We start from the raw sequence: 24,976 nt of genomic DNA, 5'->3' as shown, positions 1-24,976 counted from the left end.
GCTGGGGAGGGGGCGGGGCCTGAGGCTGGAGGGGGCGGGGCTCGGTGCCCAGTGTTCATGAGATTAACTCTTCATGTGAGTGGATCGGCGAAGACAAGTTCTTGGATCCCATCTTTCACACCTCTCTGATCCCTCGCGCTGGCATACCGGCTTGAGGAGGAGGCACCCTACAAATAAGAGTGTGGACCAGGGATGTGGCCCCATAAAGAGGTTCCTACTTTCTCCCTCCCTGGGGGATAACCTGGGTCTCTTGAATCCAAAGTGTGCCTGGCCCTAACTCTACGTGTGGTTCCCCACCCTCTACCCCAAATACACATACAGTCGTCACAAGAGACCCTACATCTTGGTGTAACTGAAGGTGAGCAGAGCGGAGGTTTTCTTGCCCGTCTCTGAACTACCTACTCTTCTACCTCCAAGGCCTTGGACTCTTCAGGGGCCCCATTCTCAAAGAAGCTAATTACTTACCTTAAGGCCCCAGAGTAAATTCGTTTTATATCCATAAAAACGTCAACTTTGGGCAGTGAACCCATACTAGGGAGCCCTGGTGGTGCAGTGGTTAAGAGCTCAGCTGTTAACCAAAAAGTCAGCAGTTCAAATCCACCAGCCGCTCCTTGGAAACTCTATGGGGCAGTTCCACTCTGTCCTACAAGGTCGCTATGAATTGGAATCCACTCGCTGGCAACAGGTCTTGAGAACCTTAAGTAAGATCCCTGGGTGGTATAAACCCTATGGAGCAGTTCTACTCTGTAACACATGGGGTCACTATAAATCAGAATCCACTCCAGGGCAGTGGTTTTTGTTTTGTTTTGTTTTAACAGAAGGACCTAAATGTCCTTTGTTCAACAAATATTTGAGTGATACTCAGGGATTGTTAGGTGCTGTGGACACAAAAACCTTGCAGGAGCTCACATTCTAACAGCAGCGACAACACATGTTAAACCCATAATCAGAATACTCAAAGTATTTCAATAAATAATATGAACAATTCCCTCATGTAGCTTAAGCCTTCAGTATAATCCCAACCATGAGACCCCATCCAAGCCATAAGACTGAAGATGCCAGCCTACTAATATTCCCAAATACCTGTTGAAGTGGCCCATGCCAACTACCTTGTGGAATCTATCCCTATGGAAAATGTCCACCCTCTCCTGACACTCAGGTTCTTTCCTTGATGCTCTGCTGTCTACACTGGTAGGCCCCTCAGACTAAACCCAGGCTCAGGTGTTTGGTTCTAAATCCCAACTGCCCCTTCCTACACCTGAATTGTCATCAGGCCCTATGCCTTTTTTTTTTTTTTTTTCTTCGTTCAGTTCAGTCCTCTAGATCAAAAGTTACTATGGATTAGTTTTTATTATCTAATAATTTTAGAATTTGTGGGGAGAAAGGGTTGGAAGGTGATTACAAAGAGATGGGGGACATTTTAGTAGTGATGGATATGATATCTTCATTATCTTGATTATGGTAATGGTTTCACGAGTTTAAACATATGTCAAAATTTATCAAACTATACACTTTAGATATGTGCAGTTTATTGTATGTCAGTATAAAATTAGAAGAAAGTCAATCTCACCTTGGTTCCTAGTGATTTTGTGAAGGAGGGATCTCCTTTAAAAACGAATTTGAGGTTATAAATTTTGGCATTCCTGCAGAATAACAGAAAACTGGGAACCAAGGCAGCTGAATCTGGTCCTGTACACAAGTTCCAGGAGGGCAGGCACTTCTTCTGTGCTGTTCACATTGTATCCCCAGGGCCTGGCACATAGTAGGCTTTTAAAATATCTGATGAATACATTAACAGAGAAAGAGGGGGAAACTGAAAATCAGGGCCAAGTTCCAGGCTGAAGGCAAAGACATTATGATTCCCATCATGGCCCACCAAGCTTTACCTCCTGCCTTCCTACTCTCACCTACACACTCCCATCTGATGCCTGGGGCTCCAGGGGGAGGTTTACAGGAGTAGTGAAGTCCCTCCCTACTACAGTCCATTAAACAGGCTGCCCAGCAGAAATAGGGAGGAACATTAGGGTTAGAATTGCTTTGTGAAAGATTTGTAAAGTCAAGGAATACTCCAGGGCTTGGGGTTGTTGGGGTCACAGTTTACGGGGCTGTATAGAGGGAGATTGTACAGAAAGAGCAGCGGATGGAAAAGGTTCCACTCCTATGCTAACGTTAACATCACTTACCACTCCCACAACTCAGCCATCCTGGATCAGCTTCCAGGAGCCCGGGAGGGAGCCAAAGGCCTGGTTTGCATTACCAAAGCAGTTTCCTGACTCACAATTAGCCAAATGATCTACCCCCTCTCTGAACCTTTCTCTCTGCAGTTTTTTTCATTTTTCCCACCCAACTAATGAGGAATGGAACAGTCCTTCTATATTTTCTGGTAACTGAGAGCAGGCAAAAAAGAGGTTCTGTTCTCCTTAATAGAAGTCCCTCGGACCTTTGTGATGCTCTTCATCTGGCAGCTGCTCTCTTTCTCCCCTTCTCCTTTCAATCCCTGCTCTCTCCATTCTCCCAGCCTTCAAGCAGCCCTGCGCCCACCCATGCAGACTCCAAAACTGACCTGCACCTTCTCTAGGACCGGATCTACATATCTCATCTGCTCTGTTCCTACCCAAACCCTGAAGCCAGCCCAGCCCCTGCAGCCCATGTGTGGCCCCTGCCTTCAAGGCAGCCGCTCCCCCACTTTTTTTCTCTCAACCCAGCTAGTTTGGCATCTCCCGTATAAAATTTTTCAAAGCTGAAGGCTGAGCATAAAACGATTCACAAATAAGTTCTTTTCTCACCACCTCACATAGTCCTTGCCCCCTCTTTCCCCTGCCTGTCTCAGTTTCCACCTAAGCCTGGTGCTCCGGAAAGGCTTCTAAAGGTTGGTTGGTAACGAGAGGCAATTTAGTATCTTTTTTGCCAAACTGCTGCTGTCTGACCCAGCGTGACCCCACAGAAGGCAGGCTGAGAGAAGGAATGGGAGGGACCAGAGTGTAGGCCACAAACTGCTGTTCCAGGTTTTGGAAGAACTCACTGCCTCACTTTTACCTAGCAGTCTGGCTGGCTGAGGAGCAGGAAGGGGAGGAGACCCCACAGAAGTGACCAAGACAGATACATTTTTTCAGTCTGAGAACAGAACTGGAGGGAAGAAACCAACTGAGTTCGTCTTCATCCCTTTCCCAGGAATCGGACTTTTCATCCCCGTTTGCACCTGGGGCACAGAACAGTAACCACATAAAATAAACCCTCGAATCTAGACGCATGGTCTGATGCATGACAGAATATTTTAGATTGTACACCTTAAAGAAAATCCAGGTCTTTCAATTTCTCCTCCTTAAAAAAGGTCATGGAGCCAGGAGTCTCAAGATCGAGACAAAAGATCAGTATCTGTAAGATAAAGATTTGAAAAAGAAAAGGAAGAGCATCAATCCCCCGTTTTCACTGAGGGCTATGTATTTCAAGTCTTCATCACTAAATAGACAACAGATATGTGGTAACTTTGGTGAAGGGTAAGACAGGCAATATGGGAGAAGCCAGCACAACCTGTACAAGGCAAGGTCCTGGTAGCTCCACAGACACATCTAAACTCCCTGAGGGACCAAACTGCTGGGCTGAGGGCTGTGGGGGCCATGGTCTTGGGGAACATCTAGCTCAACTGGCATAACATAGTTTATAAAGAAAACATTCTGCATTCTGCTTTGGTGAGTAGCGCTGGGGTCTTAAAAGCCTGTGAGTGGCCATCTAGTATACTCCACTGTTCTCACCCCTTTGGGAGCAAGGGAGAATGAAGAAAACTAAAGATACAAGGGAAAGATTAGTCAAAGGACTAATGGACCGCATCTACCACAGCCTCCACCAGACTGAGTCTGGTACAACTAGATAGTACCCAGCTGCCACCACTGACTGCTTTGACAGGGATCACAATAGAGGGTCCCAGACAGAACTGGAGAAAAATGTAGAACAAAAATCTAACTGAAAAAGAAAGACCAGACTTGCTGGCCTGACAGAGACTGGAGAAACCCTGAGAGTATGGTCCCTGGATGATACCCTTTCAGCTCACTAATGAAGTCACTCTTGATGTTTACTCTGCTGCCAAAGATTGGACAGGCCCATAAAACAAAACAAGACTAAAGGGGCACGCCAGCCCAGGGGCAAGGACTAGAAGGCAGGAGGGGAAGGGAAAGCTGGTAATACGGAACCCCAGGTTGAGAAGGGAGAGTGTTCGCATGTCGTGGAGTGGTTAACCAATGTCATAAAACAATATGTGTACTAACTGTTTAATGAGAAACTAGTTTGTTCTGTAAACCTTCATCTACAGTACAACAAAAAAAAAATTAACATTTTTTTTGTAGAATAGAATAGAAATAATAATTATTTCAGATATGTGTACCTAGGATGTAAAATGTATTTTACTATGGATCATAATCACAGTTTGAAAACTGCTGACTTATGGGACCATTTGTGATTTAAAAAAAAAAGAAGAAAGAAAAAGGTTCCTTCCTGCCCCTCCTCTCAAGACAAAACAAAACAATGATGCCCAACATCATCCTGCCTCCTGCTTTATTTTCCAAAGGTCTTCCATCCCCATCTGCTCTGGTCCCATCCATGCTGATTCCAGAGTCCAGGTTCTCAGGTCCAGTCTCCTTAATGTCAGGTCCCATACCATCGCTAGTGGCCATCCTACCACCCACCACAGCCTGAGGAGCCTCTGGCAACCACGGATGCTCTTGTTCCCTGAAAAAGGAAATTCAAGGATGAAATGGACACACCTCCACATCCTCTATCTTCTCCCATCCATGCCAAGATGCTAAAGGGGACCTCATCTATCTGGGCTGGAGAAGACAACCACTTATATAGAGGTGAAAAGAATGGGGGATGACTGCTCTTTGAATGAATGGTGTGGGAGTGGTATTCCGGAATTTGTAGAGTCCCATCCTAGAAACAAAACCAAACCCATTGGTGTCGACGGGATTCCGACTCATCACTGCGCTCCCAGGGCTTCGGAGTCCCACCCTAGGGAACAGTTTTGCCCTACTATCCCACCATCATTTATCTGTCACTGGCATCTCCCTACCCCAGGCCTTAGGAAAGTCACCTGACCCCTCTTTTCAGTTAAATGAGCCCTATTCAGTCTTCCTGCTCATTGATTCCTGACTCCACCCAGTCATTCCCCATATTGTGTCTTCTCCATTGACTTCACTCAAATGCTCTGTCTCACAGTACTCCCCAGTGTCAGCCACCCAAAGGGGTAAAGGGGGAGATAAAAGGAGATTACAATGCCCTTCCTAACCCTTCTTTCCCAAGTCCTTTCTCTCAAGCTCCATCCCTCATCACCCTCAACCCACAACTCACAACACCCAGAACCACAACAGAGAACTCCTATATCCCGCAGGGCCCAGACTACCTTACTCCTCCTGCATGCTGAGAATTCGCAGTAGGATATTATACACATCCTGTTCCATGTAACCCTGTGAGTGGCAGGAAAGAAATAAAAGGAGATGAAGAACAGAAAATGGGGATTCAGGTGATGGAAAGGTTCTATAGTATAAACCCACTGCCGTCGAGTCGATTCCAACTCAGTGGTCCTATAGAACAGGGTAGAACTGCCCCAAAAGGTTTCCAAGGCTGTGATCTTTCTCCACATCTCTCTCCCACAGAGTGGCTGGTGGGTTCGAACTGCCAAACTTTTGGTTAGCAGCCGAGCACCTTAACCACTGTGCCACCAAGGCTCCTTTGTGGTACAAAGGAATACTATTTATTATGTAACCTCAGGTACAGTATTTAACTTCTCCGTGGCTGTTTCCTTATCTTTACAAGGAACAGAATGACGTCTCTTTTTCAAATTTCCTGTGAGGGTTACAACTATAATATGAAGCAAAGCACCTGACACAACAGGTGTTTGATTCTTTGTAATTATTATTATTCCTAATAAAGGATCAGGTCATTCACCTCTCTTTCCTTGATGAGGAACAAGTTGGCTCAGGAAAAAACTGAGAAAGGGTTAAGGGGAAAGTAAAAGGCCTTACAATGGATCAGGAAATTGAAAAAGAGGGGCAAACACCTCTCCCCCAACACATTCACATACAACCTCTCTTGAGATCCAGACACCTGGTACTGGGACATCTAAAGTCCAGCTCTCTAAGAAATGCCAAGTATGTCCAGATCAGAGAAGGGATACCAAATGTAATAGCCCCAGGCCAGTGCTCTGTCTGCCTCCCCCAAAGCTCCACCATGCTCACCCGAGCAGCATTCAGCAAATGATTCCTATAGGTGGAGATGATCTCTTCGTGGTTCTTCTGAGAATCCTGGAAGTGAGCATCAATGGGAGGTTATGTGCTCACCTTACCCACACTCACCCAGATCCCACAAGCATGAGGAACATTAAGGTAAGGAACAGTAAGGTAAGCCCAAGTGGGCTCCCTTAGTCTATCACTGGTGCAGCCTGGCCCACTGTAATTTCCAGAATCTCTCCCACATACACATCACTGCCATTGTTCACTTTTTTCTCTAGCAACATCCACTTCTCTGAGGGCAAAAACATACCTGCAGCTGTAGGGCAAGGCGAGCATTTTCTCCCCGAACTGCTAGGACCTCCTCTGAAAGTTTCTCCAGTTTCTTCAACAATTCCTTGATCTGAGCCCAAAAGGAGAGAAGGGGAACAATGAAACCCAACCAATTTCCCATTCCTAAATCCCATCTATCCCAGGGTCACAGTCAGCTTCCTTTGATACTTTAATAGGCATTGTTATTTTATTACTCAAAGTATCATCATGGCAAGTATTATTATGCACATTTTTTAGCTAAGGAGCCTGAGTTAAGTAATTTGTCAAAATCATACATCTAATAAATGATGAAGTCATGATTTGAACCAAGATCTCTTTGACTCCAGAGTCCACTTGTGAAGGAGGGATCTCCTTTAGAAATGAATTTGAGGTTATAAATTCTGGCTGCTGACCACTGAGAAAATTGGAAATGAGCCAATGTGGTTTGTGAAACTGAGGCACAAATGTAGTTAATGGTAACCAGCAGCAGTAGCAACAGTGGTAGTAGGAATGATAATAAGAGCCAACTTTTTATTAAGTACTTAACACGTGCCAAACACATTTCTGAGTATTTTAAATGTAATATCTTAATTTAATCCTCACACTGAAAACCAAATCCATTGCCGTCAAGTCGATTCTGACATAGTGACCTTATAGTACAGAGTAGAATGGCCCCATAGGGTTTCCCAGGCTGTAATCTTTATGGAAGCCCGTTGCCACATATTTCTCTCTAGGAGTGGCTGATGGGTTCCAACCTCCAACTTTTCAGTTAGCCTCCAAGTGATTAACCATTACTCCACCAGAGCTCCTAATCCTCACAACAACCCTATTATTATCGTCATTTTAAAGGTGAGAAAACTGAGCTGAGACTTAGAGGTGTTAAGTAACCTGCCCAAGATTGAACCATCGGTAAATTTTGAAACTGAAATTCAACTTCAGACAATCTCAGTCCAGAGACCATATTCTTAACCACTACACTGTATTTCCTTTTTGCCCATTCATCTACTTTCATCTCCACATTTAATTCCTTTTAGCACAGAATTCCTCCTTTCCGTACTTAACCCATCTCCACACTGATTCCTATTCTATATAACATCCCATTTCTATTCACTCTATACTAAATACTTCTTATATTTTTTAATCATTCTACATTTGATCATGCACACACATTTTAATAAACCCCCCCCCCCCCAAAAAAAACTGCATTGCCATCGAGTGGATTCTGACTCATAGCGACCCTATAAGACAGAGTGGAGCTGCCCCACAGAGTTTCCAAGGAGCACCTGGTGGATTTGAATTGCCAACCTTTTGGTTAGCAGCTATAGCTCTTAACCACTAGGCCACCAGGGTTTCCCACATTTTAATAAGCACTCTGAACTCATCCATTTCACAGGGGGTTCTCAGAATTACTGAATTCATTTTTAAGTGAATTTTTTGAAATTCATAAACCATGTCTCACAGAAGCAGTGCTATAAATAGATTCACATTCACTTTTAGAGCAATGGCTAGGGAACTCAGGTATCTATCACAGTAGATACTACTAAAGGAAATATTTGCTAATGGAAATCTTTTGTTGACAGAAGCCACTGTGATTCAAGTGGGAGGTAAGGAAAGGACCACAGTACCCAGTCTACTCTTTGGACCCATCAGTCCCTGAATCTCCTCCTCAGAAACTCAGCAAAACCACAGTAACCCACCATACTATTAGATCTCTTCCCAGGAGAATACACTATTGAAGCAAAAATGCTTATAAACCATGATGCTCCAATGGTGGTACCTCTGACCACACTGCTTCTGAGCCCTGAGCCCCCAAATTTAGTACCTAAGTCCTGTCTCTCTTCTATTTATACCTTACCTCACCTCTAATCTCAACCCCAAACCCCTCAGACCCAGGAGAGCATAGTGTTGTCTCTGCAAATGATTGGTGCTCAGTTTGTTGTATTAATCTGACTAACCAACAGGTAGATTCAGAGAGTGGACCCCCAAACACACAGAAACCTTCCCCCAATACTCCCCCGGCTGCCTCGCTTGCTCACCTTGGCCTCCTTGTCCCGGCAGGCCCCGATGAGATGCTCCATCTTCTCCTTCAGCAGCTCTGCCGTCTTCTCAAACTGCTCCGAGCGCCCGCGCATCTCGCCGGCCTGGCGCTCCTGCTCAGCAGCCCGCGCAATCAGGTCCCCGTTCCTGCGGCGCTCCTCGGCCACAGCCTCCCGGAGCCTAGCCATTTCCCGGCAGGCCGTGTTATACTTTTCCAGCAGGGCCTTCAGCTCCTGGCCCCAAGCCTGAGCCTGGGCCACTAGTGAGCCTCGAGTCTTCTCGTGCTGCCGCAGGCTGGCCGCCTCCCGCGCCCTCAGCTCGGCCACTTCCTCGGTGGCCTGGTAGAGTAGCTGCTTCAGCTTCCCGATCTCCTGGCTCTTCCCACTCATCGTGGCCTGAACGGCCCGCAGCTCCTCCTCCAGCTTCCCCAGGTCTTGCTCCAGAGCGGCCACTTGGGGGGATGCTGGGACCTTTGAGGAGGTCTCTGGTTCCCCACGTGGGGCCGGGGTCTTCCGCAGCTGCTGGTTTTCCTCCTCCAGAAGAGCCAGCACCTGCTGGGCCTCCCGGTGCCTATCCACCAGGGTTCTGATGTAGGCCTGCAGCTCCCCCAGGGGGTCGGCTGCTGTGCTCTGAGCACCCTCCTTGCCCACTATGTCTGGGGGCAGGCAGTTCCACAGCCCTCGGAGGCCACTGCTCTGGGAGGCCAGCCGTTGCCGCAGCTTCTCTGTGGCCTCCTTCTCCACGGCCAGTTCATCCGTGAGCAGCCCCACACTCCGCTGCAACTGCAGTAGCTGGACCTGTGCCTCTGGCTTGGGCACAAACTCTCGCTGTAGTCGCTTGTTCAGGGACTGCAGCTCGCCCTGCAACCGCTGCCGCTCCCGCCCCAGCTCCCCCAGTTCCCCCAGCAAGTTACTGTTGCTCAGGCGCAGTGCTGACACCTCCTTCTCCAGCTGACACTTTGGCAGACCTCCTCCTGGGGCCTGCTCCACTCCAGGGGCTCCTAGAGGTTCTCCCCTGGCCCCAGGGGCTTTTTTCTCCTTCCCTTCATACTCTTTGGTGATGGTCCCTGGGGTTGCCTTTGGCGCTCCATCTCTGGGCTCCTGGGCAGGAGCTTCCGGCTTCACCTGTAGTCCTGCCTTTGCTTTATCCAGCCTCACCAGCACCTGCTCCAACCGGGCCTCCATCTTCTCCCAGGCAGCTGCTGCAGCTTCAGCCTGGGGAGTCCCCAGGGCTCCCTCCAGGACTGGTCTTGACAAAGCCCCCCGGGCGGCATCCTTTTCTCGCCACACGGCAGCCAGCTCTTCCCTTAGTTGTAGCAGGAGCTGGTGCATGGCTGCTGGGCCCACTGGTTCCGCCACTGTGCCTCCTGGCTCAGCCCCTGGGGCCTGAGGTCTCTCCTTCTGCCCAGCACACCTTTGATCAGTCTGACTGAGATCAAGGGCCTGTCCCCCACTAATGGTTACTTGCTGTCCAGTGGCCCTCCCAATGGTCTCAGACCTTGGTGGCCCCTGTTCTTCTGGATGAGATCTTCCATGGGCTTCATACTGGATATCTCCTGGGGCTGAATCCTGGGCCTTCTTGGGAGTTAATGTTGGGTTTGCTGTAGCTACCTGCTGTTGCTTCTTTAGCTCTTGTATGCGCTCGGCCAGTAGGTCTACGGGACAACCCTGCTCCATGCCATCCCCGCCAGGCCGGAGACTAGAGCCTTGCCCTCCTGGGGTTCCAGGCTCTTGAGATAGGAGGAGCCCCAGTTCCTGCACCTGCTCTTGAATCTGGTTCTCCAGACCCAGGTAGGCTGCAGCTTGAGCCTTACACTCTTCTGTCTTTTGCACCAGCTCCTGCTCCAACTGAGAGACTTTCCTCTGCTGCTCTTCATACTTCCACCTCCACTCCTCTGAACATGGATCTTCATCTTCCTCTTCCTCCTGCTCTTCCTCGGGCTCTGCTCTCCATGCGCTTTTAGGTGGAGAGCCCACCTGGGGCTCAGATGGAGAGACCTATACAGAGAACAGAATAAGGAGGTGAAGCCATGCAGCTAACCTAGCCCAGGAGGGCCTTTCTTCTCTTCAACTGTCTCACTGCCCAAGGCCCACTGCCTGGGTGATGACCCAGTGGGATAGCCTGAGGTGGGTCAGAAGCAAAAGGGGGAAACGCTTAGGGTCTTACCCGGGTTGCAAGATCTAGGTGTTGAACTAGCCCCTGACCTATAAGAAAAGACATGGGGAAAATGAGATAGGCCCTGTGTTATGTGCTTCTAGTCTATACTCTGTCTTCAGAATTTCTCAGTATAATACTCTCACCACACATGACTTCCTGGTGCCAGGAGCTACCCATGTTCAATGGGCCTCTAACTGTCCAGAAACCTTGGCTTCCTATCCCAGGGATGGGCCAGCTCATTCTTTTTTTTTTTTCCCCCCCCATTCATTTATTTACTGGGCACCTATTATATGCCACTGGGACCTCAACAGTGAGCAAAACAGAAATTGTCTGTGATCTAAGAGGTTTCCAGTCTAGTTAAGGAGAAAGATTGACCAGCAAATCACACAAATAGATATACAATTAAACTAATAAATGCCAGCCAGAATTACCCTCAATGAGAGACAAAGCTGCATTAAGGAATTTTGTGATCATGCCTTTGAGAACTTGGGGTCATCTCATAACAGCAGCAATACATAAGTAAATGCTCAACTAAGGTGACAATTATTTGGGAACAAATGGGATCCTAAGAAACTTCTTCGAGTCTAAGGCTATGGAGGAGAAACTTGAAGTTACAAAAGGGAATTGGCTTTACCTCCCTGCCGCCGCCTGTTCATGGCCAGCTGTAGCAGCTTCCACAGTGCCTTGTCCTGTGTGCGCAGAGCATAATGCAAGGCATCATGCCCTGTGCTGTCTACTGCCCCCACATCTGCTCCATGGCTCAGGAGCAGCTCAGCCACTTCGGCGCTGCCTTTCTCACAGGCCAGGATCAGAGCCGATCTGTGGGTTAGGACAAATCTGAATTTCCCTGTGGCACCCAGGAGTCCTTGATCCAGAAATTCTACTCAAAGGGTCAGCTCTTACTTAGTGGGATCAGGAGAAAAACAAACTAACACCAGCCAATGACAAAGCATTAGATGAGACCAGAACTTTCAAAAAGTGTTCCTTAGAGCCACTACAGTCAGGAAGCATGGAGCCAACCGGAAGGGTTCCACCTTTGTCTGCTTTATGTACTGAAGTTCCGCATGTATTTTTTATTGGAAAAAAGGATTCCATTGCTTAGAAGATAGCTTGAAAATCAGTAAATTAAATGAATGGATCCAGAGATATTGATCTTATCTGGGGTTATCCTCTATACTAGGAGGGTGGTGATTGCAACAACTGAAAAGTTCCTTCAACTTCCAAGAGGAAAACAGCAAAGCAGCAGGCAGAGCTCTTCTGAATCACCTCTAGAAAGAAAGGAGGCTCCCAAGAATACAGAAATCAACCCGCCTTCTTCCCTTTTTTTTTTTTTTTTCCCCAATGCTCCTGTCTAAATTTATCGAGGTCTAGAAATTGGGGTGGGAAGGTGGGAAAGTCGGGAGGGCTCACTTGTCATCCTTGTCTGTGACATTAACTCGGGCACCTCTCTGCAGCAGTTGGGAGCAGATAGCTGCATGACCACCCAGAGATGCGATCATCAGAGGTGTCCGTCCACCCTGCACAAATTGTGGAAAGGGGTGTATAAGAAGCCAGGGAGAGCCAGGGCTTGACATAGTCCTGCCAAGTCCCCTCTCCTCACACCTCTCCAGAAAAATGGCCAGATCCTGGAGCTAAATACTCCCTTTTGGAGGGTTAGAAGGTTTCCAGAAGACTAGACCTAGCAGTCCCTCTGTGAGAGGAGGAAGAGAGGTCAAGAGAAGGAAGAAGAGAGTGGTGCTCTCTAGCCCCTGGTCCTGGAATTTGGCCAGTGGAGCCCAGATAGAGCAGTAGCCTCCCTATGCAGAGCACTACCCAACTGCCTAGCTGACACTCACATTATCCAGGACATCCAGGAAGGCTTCGTGGTCACATAGCAGGAGTACGCTTGAGGCACAACCAGAGGAGGCTGGGAAAGGTTGAGGGATGATTGGGTTAAGATGGAAGCAGGAAGGACACCTGCTCAGACCATGAACCAACATCCCCTCTGACCATTTTAGCAGTCACCCCTGGCCTGCTCTTCCCAAAAAATGTCATCATCCCCTCCTCCTTCCCACCTTATAGCCTCTGCAGCCCTGTTCTAGAAAGTCCCACGGTACATACCTGCCCAGTGCAATGGACTACGGTTTTCTGCATCCACGGCATCTTCATTGGCACCATGCTGCAAACAGCCACAAAGGGAAGCGGCATGGAACTTGGCATTAACATCCCTCACCCACCACCCCCCATCCAGCCATCAGCATCCACGTAATATGGGGAGGGGTAGGAGGACCATGATACTTGGGAAGGCCAACTATGAGACAAATCTAGTCCATTCCTTGAGATTACAGGTACCCATAAATTTTAGCCCCAGTTTGTAAAGCTGGGGCCTAAGAAAAATCAGATTAAATTTATAGGTAAATAAATATGTTAGGGAAAATAACACCTGAGTTCATGGCTAGTACTTTAGTATCATAATTTGGAAAATTGGAAAGGGCTGCAAAAAATAAAAGCAGGATAATCATTTGCCCAACGGCCTATTGGAATAGTCTGTGCCTTCTTACTTTTGAGGATTTAGTTGTAAATTATCCACATATCATTTCACGCATATATTTCTCCACTGGGCTACTAGATTCTAAACTCTTCAAAAGCAGACTGTAGGGCTTGAGTTTAATTTGAACACCTCTGCCTTCTTTCCAGAGTCCCTGGGAGGTGCAAATGGCTAAGAGGTCGATTACTAGCTGAAAGGTTGGTGATGCAAACCCACCCAGAGGTACCTTGGAAGTCAGGCCTGGTGATCTGCTTCCAAAAGGTCACAGCCTTGAAAACCCTACGGAACAGTTCTACTCTGCACACATGGGGTTGCCATGAGTCGGAACTGACTTGATGGCACCTAACAACAGCCATCTTTCCACCCGCTCTTCATCACAGCAGTTGATTTCTGCAGTAGCTCTGCAAATGGTGGCACTCAATATATGCATATTGACCTGCTGGCAGATAGTTCCTGGCAGCTCTGCTTTGTGGCCTGCCCTCAGGGCACTATTGATAATGGCGCCTGACACATAGTACGTGTTGAATAAATGCTCATGTATAAGTGACTGTCAACCCACTTATTGGGGGTGAGAGGGGCACATTTGGCCAAATATTGCTTGTGACTACAAGACAAGTTTAGGAGACTCTGGGCCCACCTCTTCCCTTCACAAGAGTAGTATCAAGAGGTTGCTCTTACCTGCAGCAGGACCTTGACACACTGTGGCTGGCAGGAGATGGTGGCCAAGTGCAGGGCGGTGCTTCCTGGAAAGAGACAAAGGACAGAAAGGGTGGGTGGCCCCGTGCATGCTGATGACTCACAGGGAGGGAAGGCAAGAGACGCACAATCAGAGGGAGATTAGAGGGAGAAGCTTTCGACCACATGGGGCCAGATATTCCTGTTCCCCGAGTGCCTGGTACCTATGGTGGAGGTGAGGGTGGGGTGTGCCCCACGTGCAGGGAGGGGAACCCCTGGAGGGATGGTGGCTAGAACTAGGGGAGAAGCAGGGGACCATAGTTGGAACCTCCAGCAGGGCCCAGCACTGGCCCCTACTGCTGCTGTAAAGGGAGAAGCAAGCAGGGTGGCCTAATGCTCCACCTCACTCACCGTCCTCATTCTTGCTGTTGATATCAGCCCCATTTGCAAGCAGTATAGTCAGACACTCCGTCAGGCCTTTGGAGGCCGCCAGATGAAACCTGCCAGAATTGGGGCAAGAGGCAGAAGGATGAAGGGTCTAGGGGATGAGGAGAGGGAGAATCTTAATCAGCTTTACCACCCCAAGGCCAGCCCCAAAGCTGACTTCTGATAAAGTAAGAGGAAGCTGGAGGTAAAGACAGAAATAAGAGCCGCAGGTCTTAAAAAATCTCAGACTACAGCAGGAGTGTCCAGGGAACACATAATTATCTGTTGCTCTGAGTACAGGACCCTCGACAGAGGTGGAAGTGCCATGGAAAGAGCCAGCTGGAGCAAAGCAGAAGGCTGGACATTTGAAGGCTGACTTGGGCAGAGACAAGGGATAACATCACTCCCTCTAGCCATGTGACTCTCATCGCTATCACTTCATTCCTATCCCAAGCATACACACCCTTCTACTTGTGCAATGAAGAAATACTAGAATTTATTTAACATATGTATTAGATTACTGTTTGTTTAGTGGGCTTTATGCCCTTGCTGTGTCAGTGTTGTCCACCTGGGTTGTGAGGTGGATGGAGGTCAGGGACAATATCTTCCTTCACTTTGCACAACTCTTGATACACAGCAAAGACTTATAGAAATGCTTGCTAATTAAGACAACAAAAGTTGTAGTTGTGGGCATTCCCTGGTCCTACATCATATTGGAGTTTGGGGGTTCAAAGGGAACCACATATCAGGGGTGGGGTCAGGAGGACTTACTTACGGGGACTGGCCATTCGAGTCTAGCTTGGTGGGTCGGGCTGACTTCCTGGAGGCCAGGGCAGCCACGCGCCCCACGTCCCCCCGCTGCACTGCCTCCAGCAGCTTCTGATCATGGCGGTTCCATCTCTCCACCTGGCCCAGAACAACAAATTGTATAATATGGGGGATGAGGGTAGTGTGGAGAAAGAAAAGAGGGAGATGGTCAGGATGCCAAGCAAAGGAAAAGAGACATCCTGACATCCTTTCAGTGTTCCACAAGTCACTCACCATAGATCATTTAGTCCTTCTTAGGTGGACCAGCTAAATAGTCACCAACTCATAGGTCACCAAGAACTATTGTCAGCCCTGGGCTGGCCTGGGGCCAAAAAAGGTACCTGGATGACCAAATTAAAACTCATTTATGAGTGCTGAATGCATAGTACTTCAAGTTTCTTTTTATCACTATTATGATTATTGGTGTTGTTAGATGCCCATCGTCAGAGCAATCCGAATCATGACCCCTTTTCCTTTTGCTCTTTATGTCTCCCGGAGCAAATGGAACCAACCTGGCCACTCTGGTTGGGTTCTCATTGTCTCTCACCTCCCGTGCTGCTGTTTTTTGCCCTCAGTTATCGCAGCCTGGAAAACCCTATAGGGCAGTTCAACTCTGTCTCATGGGGTCACTATGAGTCAAAATTGATTAGATGGCACGTAGCAATAAGAACAATTTGGGAGGTAAATCAAAGCACCTAGTTTCAAGTTACAGCCAGGAGTCTAAACTTAGGTATACCACCTCTACCTGTTGGCTTTGGGTCCAGAACTGGGAGGGGAAGTACAGAGTTTCTGTTTTTCTATCTCCTATCTATGCCCTTTTTTTTTTTTTTTTTTTAAATCTATGCCCTTTAGCTAGTCTCCCTTTCCCTTCCATGACAACAACTACCAGAAAGCAAAGATTGGACTCTAGCTATTCTTGAGGAGTCAGCAAGAGGCAGCTTTCTTTCTCCTTTCTCCTCTCTCCCCTCCCATCCTTCCTAGTTTCCCTGGCTGAGAACAGCTGTCCCAGATAACAGCCACACCTGGGCTGCATTGTTCTATCATTCTAGCTTGAGTTTCGTGGGTGGTGGGGTAATTAGAATAATTGAAGTATCACAGGGCTTGAAAGAGAGAGCTGTGTAAAAACACCCAGGGCTAAAAGCATAGGAAAGCCTGGTTCAGCCCAGAGAGGAGAAAATAGAGGAAGAAGAGATGTAAAGATCTGTGGTAGGGTAAAAGGGTCCTAGCTGAATATTTTGTCAGCTGGCCTGGGTTCAGAGCCTGGTTGAGCTACTTTCTCAGCTATGACCTAGAGTAAACCACTAAAACACCTCTAGTCTATTTCCTCATCTATAAAATGTGGGTAATAATAACTACTTCATCATGTTGTGTTAATGAACTAATGTATATAAAATCTCTTTGTAAACTGTAAAGAGCCGTGCAAATGTATGGCATCTGTATAACAAAACAGGAAGTGGTGGGGGATTGGTGGCACACAGTGCATCTTATGAGGTGTCATCTCAACAAGAAAGAGGACACGGGAGGAGGTGGGCAAAAGTAGGGTCTATGGAAGCCCAATAACACATTTTCAAATACTGTTTATATAACCTGGGCAAATTATTCATCAACAACAGGAAAGGCTTTAAAAGCACGAACCATAAACTTATCCAAGCTAGATGGATTCTGACGTCATACTCATATACAGCACTTCTAATTCCAGATAACTCTTTCAAGTGCTATTTCAATTAGCCTCTCAACATCCCTAGAAAGTAGTTAGAACTGATATTATTATACCTATTAGACAGATGTTGAAGCACATTGAGGTTAGATACCTGTCCAGGGTCATACTACAAAATAGTGGTAAAATTGGGATTAAAACCCAGGTTACCTGATACCTCAATCCTAGTTTCTCACCTTTAGACTACACTACTACAGAGCTATGGAAGAAAGTTTGTTCATTTCTAGATGAACAGTCTAAGACTGACTTCAGGGCAGAACCACCTACTATTGAATATACCATGGACTGCCAAAAGAACAAATATATCTGTCTTGGAAGAACTACAACCAGAACGCTCCTTAGGGGCAAGGATGGCGAGACTTTGCCTCACATACTTTGGACATGTTATCAGGAGCGATCAGTCCCTGGAGAAGGACATCATGCTTGGTAAAGTGGAGGGTCAGCGAAAAAGAGGAAGACCCTCAAAAAGATGGATTGACACAGTGGCTGCAACAATGGGCTCAAGCATAACAACTATTGTGAGGATGGCTCAGGACCAGGCAGTGTTTTGTTCTGTCATGCGTGGGGTCACTATGAGTTAGAACTGACTGGATGGCACCAACAACCAACAACAGCAACTACAGAGATATGGAAGAAAGTTTGTTAATTTCTAGATACACAATCTAAGACTGTCTTCAGGGCAAAGCCACCCGACACTACTCCTTGCCTGGAGAACAGTCTCCAAAACAGATTAATTCTTGAAGGAGAAAATAAGCAAAATGACTTCTTCACAATCCGACAGACTCTGAGATGTAAGAGCACATTATTCAACACCCTTGGGGGTCAGTTCGCCCCAGAAAAAGCAGACAGCTAGAACTATATACTTCTGCCTCATGGCACAGCTGTCAGCTGACTCAACCTGAAGTTCTTTGTTTAAAATCCTGGCTCTAACACTTTCCATCTCTGTGAATTTGGGCAAGCAACGTCTTCTCTAAGGAGCCCTGGTGGTACAGTGGTTAAGCACTTGGCTACTAACAGAAAGGTTGGCAGCTGAAACAAACAGCTACTTTGAGGAAGAAAGAAGTGGCAGTCTGCTTCTGCAAAGATTACAGCCTGGGAAGCCCTATGAGGCTGTTCTACTCTGTATCAGAATAGACTCCACGGTGGTGGGTAACAACTTCTCTGAATGTGTTTCTTAATGATGTAACACCGCATAAAGCACCTAGCAGTGTCTTCACATAGTAGGTGACAATAAATGTTACCTCCAATCGTCATCCTTTCTGGCATTACTGGACACATTTTGGATGTTTCCAAGCTCAGAATTCCCCAGCCAGAGGAGTGGAAGGAAGGGATCTTGTTCATACCAGCCAACAGATAATCCACTCAATTTACTTTCTGTAATCTCATTACACTAAAAAGAGTTTAGAATGGGTGGAAATAGCCAAATCTCTTCAGAGATGGGATGAAGGGCAGAGGGATGGTCCCAAATTCCAAGATCCAGCCCATGGCTCACCCCAGCTGCTTGGAAAGGAGACACTGGATTACCATCACAGCCTCAAGGGAGCAATCAGCAAATCAATCAGCAGGCTCAAAAACAAGCTTTGCATTTCTCTAGTCAAGATTAGGGGGCCATTGTAGAAGTAATTGTACCCTCTCCTTATTAGCATGCTATCAATGGATGAGTAGAGAAACTGCAGTTACCAAACTGAACCCCATTGTCATAGTTATAATGACCCTAAAGGGCAGAGCAGAATTGCCTCATAGGGTTTCCAAGGCTGTAATCTTTCTGGAAGCAGACTGCTACCTCTTTCTCCTGCAGAATAGTTGGTGCCTAGCTTTCAGTTAGCAGCCAAGCACTTTAACCACTGCACCACCAGGGTTCCTTCCCTTATCTCTAGCTATGTGCCTATTAGCATCCTACTAAGATGGATGAGTAGAGAAAGAGTAGCTACCAGATAGATGAATGAAAATAGAAAGGCCACCCTGAAGGAACCAGGACCTTTCAGTTGTTTTTAAATGCAGTAAATATTTCTCTAAGCTGGTCCAGTATCAACCATCTGAAGTGATTTTCTGCTCTATTTCCTACATAGGCAGAGTAAGCTAATATGTGCGACACCCTCAAAGGCATCTTTTTTTTTTTTTAATAATTTTTATTGTGCTTTAAGTGAAAGTTTACAGATCAAGTCAGTCTCTCACATATAAACTTATATACACTTTACTACATACTCCCATTTACTCTCCGCCTAATAAGTCAGCCCGCTCCCTCCTTCCAGTCTCTCCTTTCGTGACCGTTTTGCCAGTTTCTAACCCTCTCTACCCTCCCATCTCCACACCGGACAGGAGATGTCAAAAGCATCTTTTAACTGACTAAAATAAAATAAGATTATAACCCGTTGTCATTGAGTCAATTCCAACTCATAGTGACCCTATAGGACAGAGTAGAACTGCCCCATAGGGATTCCAAGGAGTGCCTCATGGATTTGAACTGCCAACCTTTATGTTAGCAGCCAAACTCTTAACCACTACGCCACCAGGATTTCCAAATGAGATTATAGGAGCTGGTTTTTGCTTACTTGTCGGTTGAACTTCCTATACTGTGGATAACAGATGGATTTTAAAATGATCACTGCTTTCTCAGTCCTTATTTCAGATTGAGGGTGCAGGGCTCTGGACCCAGGGTGGGAGTGGGGATGGGGAGATGTAATCTTCGGGCATCAGACTTTGGGAGTGGACAGGAAGGCTGTCACTCTATTTCCTTGACAAATAGTCCCCGGGTGGTTGACCACCCAAGGGACGGAAGAATTTGTAACCTGCAGTGTGGGGAAGCTTCATGAGGTAACAATTTGCAACTGAAAATGGCCTATTTCAAGCTTTCTGTGATCCCAGCGTGAGTGAGGAAACCCTACAGCCCATAGATTGGAAAATCGGGAGGAATAGAATAGTTTCCCCATTCCTAAGGAACTGGCAGGCTCCACAATCTCCTGAAAGCAAAGGGCAATGTAGAGGACTTTCAGAAACTAGAGAAGAGTCCACATGAGTAAGAAAGTTGTTACGAGGTAAGAATACTCTCAGCTTCTGGTACCTCTCGTAGTCATTCAGTGAATGCCTCCTAACTGGTTCATCAATGTGTGGAAACTACATGGAGAAAGAAGCAAATGTAAATGGGCCACAGACAGGCCTCAACAGAGCACCTACTCTTGCCTCATAGCTCACTTCCAGGCTTCTGTGGTCTGCCCATGCAGAGTGAGCTAAGTGAGCATTTTTCATGTTTGCTTATGAATGACACCACTAAGTCAGGTTACACTAAGCATTACTGCTAGAGGTAGCTGGCTAATTCATTCGTAAATGAGCCATAATCCCAATCTCCACAGAAAACTACATCCCCAGATGGGGGGGTCTCTCTGTAAGAGCTCTTCAGAGAAGGAGAATTTGCACCCTCCCTTAGCCACCCCCTTCTGTAAACCTCTTCTTGGCATTTTGTTCTGGGAGAGCATGGGGAGTAGAGTGACTTCTGCTGGGAACCCCCATAGTGAGTCTACCCTATCCTCTTCACCTCTCACCATCACCTTTCCCCAGCTCAGTCAAAGGAGCATAGAGCACAAGCCCTAAACATCTCAGTGAGGGTTTAGGGTGACGGAAGGTTCTGAGAAGAAGCAGACAGAAGGCCTTGAGTGGCCCAAGAACCAGTCTGATGATCAGACACCGCAGTAAACTGGCTGGGGTGGATTCTGCAGGCAACTCACCCAGTTCCTTGGGGAGCGGCCAGGCAACTGTGCGTCCTCTGGCAGTGCCTGTCAGGCTGGCCAGACTGCAAGATTAACCCAAAGAGTGCAGGCAGAAGGAAGTCCCAGCAAAAGGGAGCAAGGGAGATTGGGTGACCATTGGACAGAGCAGGGCAGAGGTCAGAGGGGAAAACAGGAGAAGCCTGCTATTATGGGATCACCAGTTGGAAAGAGCTGTGGAGCGATGTCTGAGGGCCAGCAGTGCTAGTGAGAGAATGGGAGTGGAAGTGCCATGGGGTGGGAAGGGGGCAAGGACAGAGAAGGCTCTGTGAAGAACTAGGGAAAGGCAAAGGGCTGGGAATACTTGTTGGGCTGACAGAGAACAACAAGGATAGGGTCATATGGAAGCACAGGATTGTGGTAAAAGGGCAAGACTGGAAGATGGGGCTGTAGAGGAGGGCAGGACTTAGCGCTGGCCATGAGACAGATGCTGGGGGTGGTTCAGTACTGGGAGACAGAACAGAACTAGGGGACAAGCCTTCAGGAGGAGGCAGGGGATGCAGGAAACATACCAGAAGTTGGAAGTGTAGGGGTTGGGAGGACAAGAAGGGGCTGAGGGAAAGGGCTTTAGAGAGGGCGAGGGGTTAGGAGGCAAGTCAGAGGCTAGGGAGCAGGATCTCGAAGAAGGCAGAGCTGGCCGGCTGCATTGCGGGAGCGGGAGAGCTGGAAAGACCAATAAAGAGAAAAGGCGATCGTGTATGGAGATGAGGACTTCGGTCACCACATGGCTCTCATCTGAGCCCCATTCCCATCCCTCCAAACATTTTGGCACCTACCGCCACCTGTGAGCTGGAGCAGGAGAAGATGCGCTTCATGGCCGGAGCCAGGGCCACGGGGGGACGGGGACGCGCGGAGAGCGGGTCACAGGTTCCCAAATCCACGGGACTCAGCTGGGGCTGTGCAAGAAACAGCTGTCAAGAGCAGAGCGGACCCCGCCCAAGCCCCGCCCCAGGACCCACCTCGTCCATTTAGAACCGAGAACCCGAAGGCTGGGCTTAATACTCCGCCCCTGTCCCTGTCCTACCCCGCCCCTGCAGAGGCAAAACCCCGCAGTCCTCGGCGGCTGCAGGGGCCTGGCCTCAAACCTCGCCTCCCAATCCGAACCCGCCCCGTCTCTGATTGACGTGCTCAATCAGAGAAGGGGCCACGGGCTGCGGCTGGAACTCCTCCCTCGGCCCCGCCCCGCAGCTCTTGGCTGCGGCTCCGCCTCGAGCCCGGTCTAAGCCCGGCCCTCCAAGGGACACCTCAGGAGGCGGTGACGGTTCCCGCTCCTCTGGGTGTGCTCTGGTCCAACCAACTGTCGCGTTTAACCACTGGTGGGGACACTTTTGTTATATCCAGAGACCTTTGTCCACTTAGTTACCTCCCGTTCCCCGGCCAAAAACCCAGGCACAAAACAGGATTTGAAGGGAGCCGTTAGGGACCAGCAAGAGATTGTAGCGCTGAGCAGAGGACTGCGCGCGAAAAACGCACGGAACTCGCGCACCCTGGACAAACCTGACGGTTTTTAAGCGGGCTCAACTTCCTAACGCACCTCTGAGTTAGAAAAGGGCAGAGAGGGGAGGAGAGAATTTTTATTTTAACCCGCACCCCTCTCCCCACTAAAAAATGTCCTATCTTCACTGCTCTTTAAATTCAGATTCTCAGCAATTTTTGTCCGAACAATCTCAACAACCACAGTCTGATCTAGCCTCTCCGTTCTCCACTTTGTGGCCAGAGCAGCCCCAATAAAAGTCTTGAGGATAAAGGCCAAAGTTCTTAACACGGTTTTCAAGGCCCCTGCTTTCCTCTCCAATCTCATCTCTCACTACTTTCCCAAAAAAGCCCGGTCAGTGTTCAAGCTTTTCTAATCTATTTACAATTCCCTTTGCGGTTGGTGAAAGAGCCCTGCTGGTGCAGTGGTTAAAGCGCTCGGCTACTAACGGAAAGGTCAGCGGTTGGAGCTTACCAGCCAGCTCTGCGGCAGAAAGATGTGACAGTCTGCTTCCACAGATTACCAAACCAAACCCAAACCCACTGCCGTCCAGGCATTTCAACTCATACACCCTGTGGGACAGAGCAGAACCGCCCCATAGGGTTTCCAAGGCTGTAAATCTTTGCAGAAGCAGACTGCCACATCTCTCTCCGCCGATAAAGCCAATAGCCTTGGAAACCCTGTGGGGCGTTCTACTCTGTCCCACACGGTCACTATGAGTCCACTAGATGGCAACAGGTTTTGGTTGCAGTTGCTTTAAACTCCCTGGAATGCCTCTTCTCACACTTGATGGGCCACAGCCCAAATGTTTCTTCTGTAAAGTTTTCCCTTAGAACCAACCCTGCCACCTCTGGTCCAACAAAGTGTGCCGTGTGTGACATACTCCTCTCTGTATTTGTCATTCTTTGTTTACAGGTTTGTTTCCCCTACTAGACTAGGCTCTTTGAGGGCTGTTGCTGTTGTTAGCAAACTTTAAGTCAGCCTCCGATTCATGGCAACCCCACGCACAAGGGCAGAAAACACTGCCTGGTCCTACAGCATCCCCATGATTGGTTGCTGATTGGACTGTTGTGAGCCATAGGATTTTCACTGACTGGTTTTTGGAAGTAGATCACCAGGCCTTTCTTCCTAGGCTTAGTCTGAAAGTTCCACTGAAGGTACGAGTTGTGTTTTACATTGTTCCCATTGCCTGACACATACTGTGTGCTTAACGTCTGATGAGTGAGTGAAGGAGTGAATGAAGGGAGAGAGAGAGAAGGAGCACCAATAAGAAGAAAGGAGCCTGGGGGAGCCTGTTGTTGCTACAGTTGCTTCTCAAACTGGCTCTGCTCCAAAGGAGGGGGTAACAGGCTTATTGAAATATAAGTTGGGGTTAGAGAAAGCTCCATCCTGGAGCTGAGAGATAGAGAGAAGGATCTACTAAAAAACAGGTAGAGAAAAATATTAAAAGTGTCTTTTTAATCATGTGGATAAAGAATTAGATTTTAATCATATGGAAAAATTATAACAAATAATGATGATAATAATTTCGTCAAGGAAATCCACCTCCCTTTGGGTGCTTTGTTGTTGTTAGTTGTGTTGAGTTGATTCTGACTCGTGGTGACCCATGTGTGTCATAGTAGAACTGTGCTTCATAGGGTTTTCAAGGCTATGACCTTTTGGAAACACCAGGCTTATCTTCCAAGGCTCCTCTCGGTGGGTTCTAACTGCCAACCTTTCAGTAGGCAAGCATTTAACCATTTGCACCACCCAGGGATTCCCTTTGAGGGTTGCTGAGATAAAAAGCAGAGGTCCATCAACATATTCCTAACTTCAGTCCCAGCCCCAGAAACAGGATACTCCAAGAAGGTTGATCAGGCTATATAGCCTATGTGAAGTGCTCTGAGAGATATCGTAGACCCTCCCCCCCCCCGCCCTCCCCATCACAATATAACCTCTCATCAGCTTGCCACAGAATGGTTGCCCCTGCCTTGTTAGGCCAGACAGGCCACAATTCTCAGGGTTAGGCAACAGAGAGACATGGCCTCTAGAAGGCCATTTCTTAGTGCACATGTCCTAGGGTCCTAGAAAGACCTTGGGTGTCTAAAGAAGCAGGTCTATAATAGATTTGATTTCTACCATTAGAACCTTAAGTTAATTAGCTAATTAGCACCTTGGAAGACACTGAGAGTTTATTCCAAAGGCAACAAGGCACAGGATAAGATTTAGTGGGAGGAGACAAAAGCACAAAGAAGAAACAAATCTTCAGGGTCTGTGAAGGGAATTAGGAGCACCAGCTGGTGCTTTGATATACCTTTTTACTTAATCCTCACAACATGCAGCAAGGTAGATTATTTTATAACAATTGAAGAAAAACAGTAGCCATTGAGTTGACTCTGACCCATGGTGACCCCATGTGTGTCAGAGTAGAACTGTTTTCCATGGGGTGTTCAAGGCTGTGATCTTTTGAGAGCAGATCACCAGGCCTTTCTTCTGAGGTGACTGTGGGTGGATTCAAACCACCAACCTTCTAGTTCGTTCTTAGAAGCTTAACCATTTGCACCACCCAGGGACTCCTTTTATAGCAATCCAAACCAAACCAAACCCATTGCCGTTGAGTCGAATGCAACTCATAGCGATCCTATAGGACAGAGCAGAACTGCCCCATACGGTTTCCAAGGAGCGCCTGGTGGATTCAAACTGCCGACCTTTTGGTTAGCAGCCATAGCTCTTAATCACTACGCCACCAGCGTTTTCATTTACAGCAATAGTTACCGTTTACTTGAATTATCTCATTTAGTTCTCACAACTCTAATAGGTTTAAAGATGAGGAAGCCAAGACTTAGAGAAATTAAATTTAAGGTCAAATAGGTTCGAAGTGGTATA

The 24,976-nt window shown here is 47.6% G+C and overlaps 1 protein-coding gene across 1 annotated transcript; it reads right to left on the bottom strand.

Moving 5' to 3' along the window:
* Nucleotides 1–1,305: 1,305 nt before the first annotated feature.
* ANKRD35 (ankyrin repeat domain 35) lies at nucleotides 1,306–21,574 on the bottom strand. Its single transcript, XM_064282342.1, has 13 exons — nucleotides 15,128–21,574; nucleotides 14,338–14,426; nucleotides 13,930–13,994; nucleotides 12,825–12,882; nucleotides 12,560–12,630; nucleotides 12,135–12,241; nucleotides 11,359–11,543; nucleotides 10,734–10,771; nucleotides 8,567–10,564; nucleotides 6,532–6,621; nucleotides 6,228–6,293; nucleotides 5,393–5,456; nucleotides 1,306–4,722 (listed from the first exon to the last, which is right to left on the bottom strand). Exons 1-12 carry the CDS (start codon nucleotides 15,394–15,396, stop codon nucleotides 5,394–5,396), a joined length of 3,099 nt encoding a protein of 1,032 aa, XP_064138412.1. The 5' UTR covers nucleotides 15,397–21,574; the 3' UTR covers nucleotides 1,306–4,722; nucleotide 5,393.
* Between the last annotated feature and the right edge of the window lie 3,402 nt (nucleotides 21,575–24,976).

This window comes from Loxodonta africana, chromosome 3 (assembly GCF_030014295.1).
Source record: "Loxodonta africana isolate mLoxAfr1 chromosome 3, mLoxAfr1.hap2, whole genome shotgun sequence".
NCBI classification, from domain to species: domain Eukaryota; kingdom Metazoa; phylum Chordata; class Mammalia; order Proboscidea; family Elephantidae; genus Loxodonta; species Loxodonta africana.
This window is presented reverse-complemented; position numbering and strand designations above follow the sequence as displayed.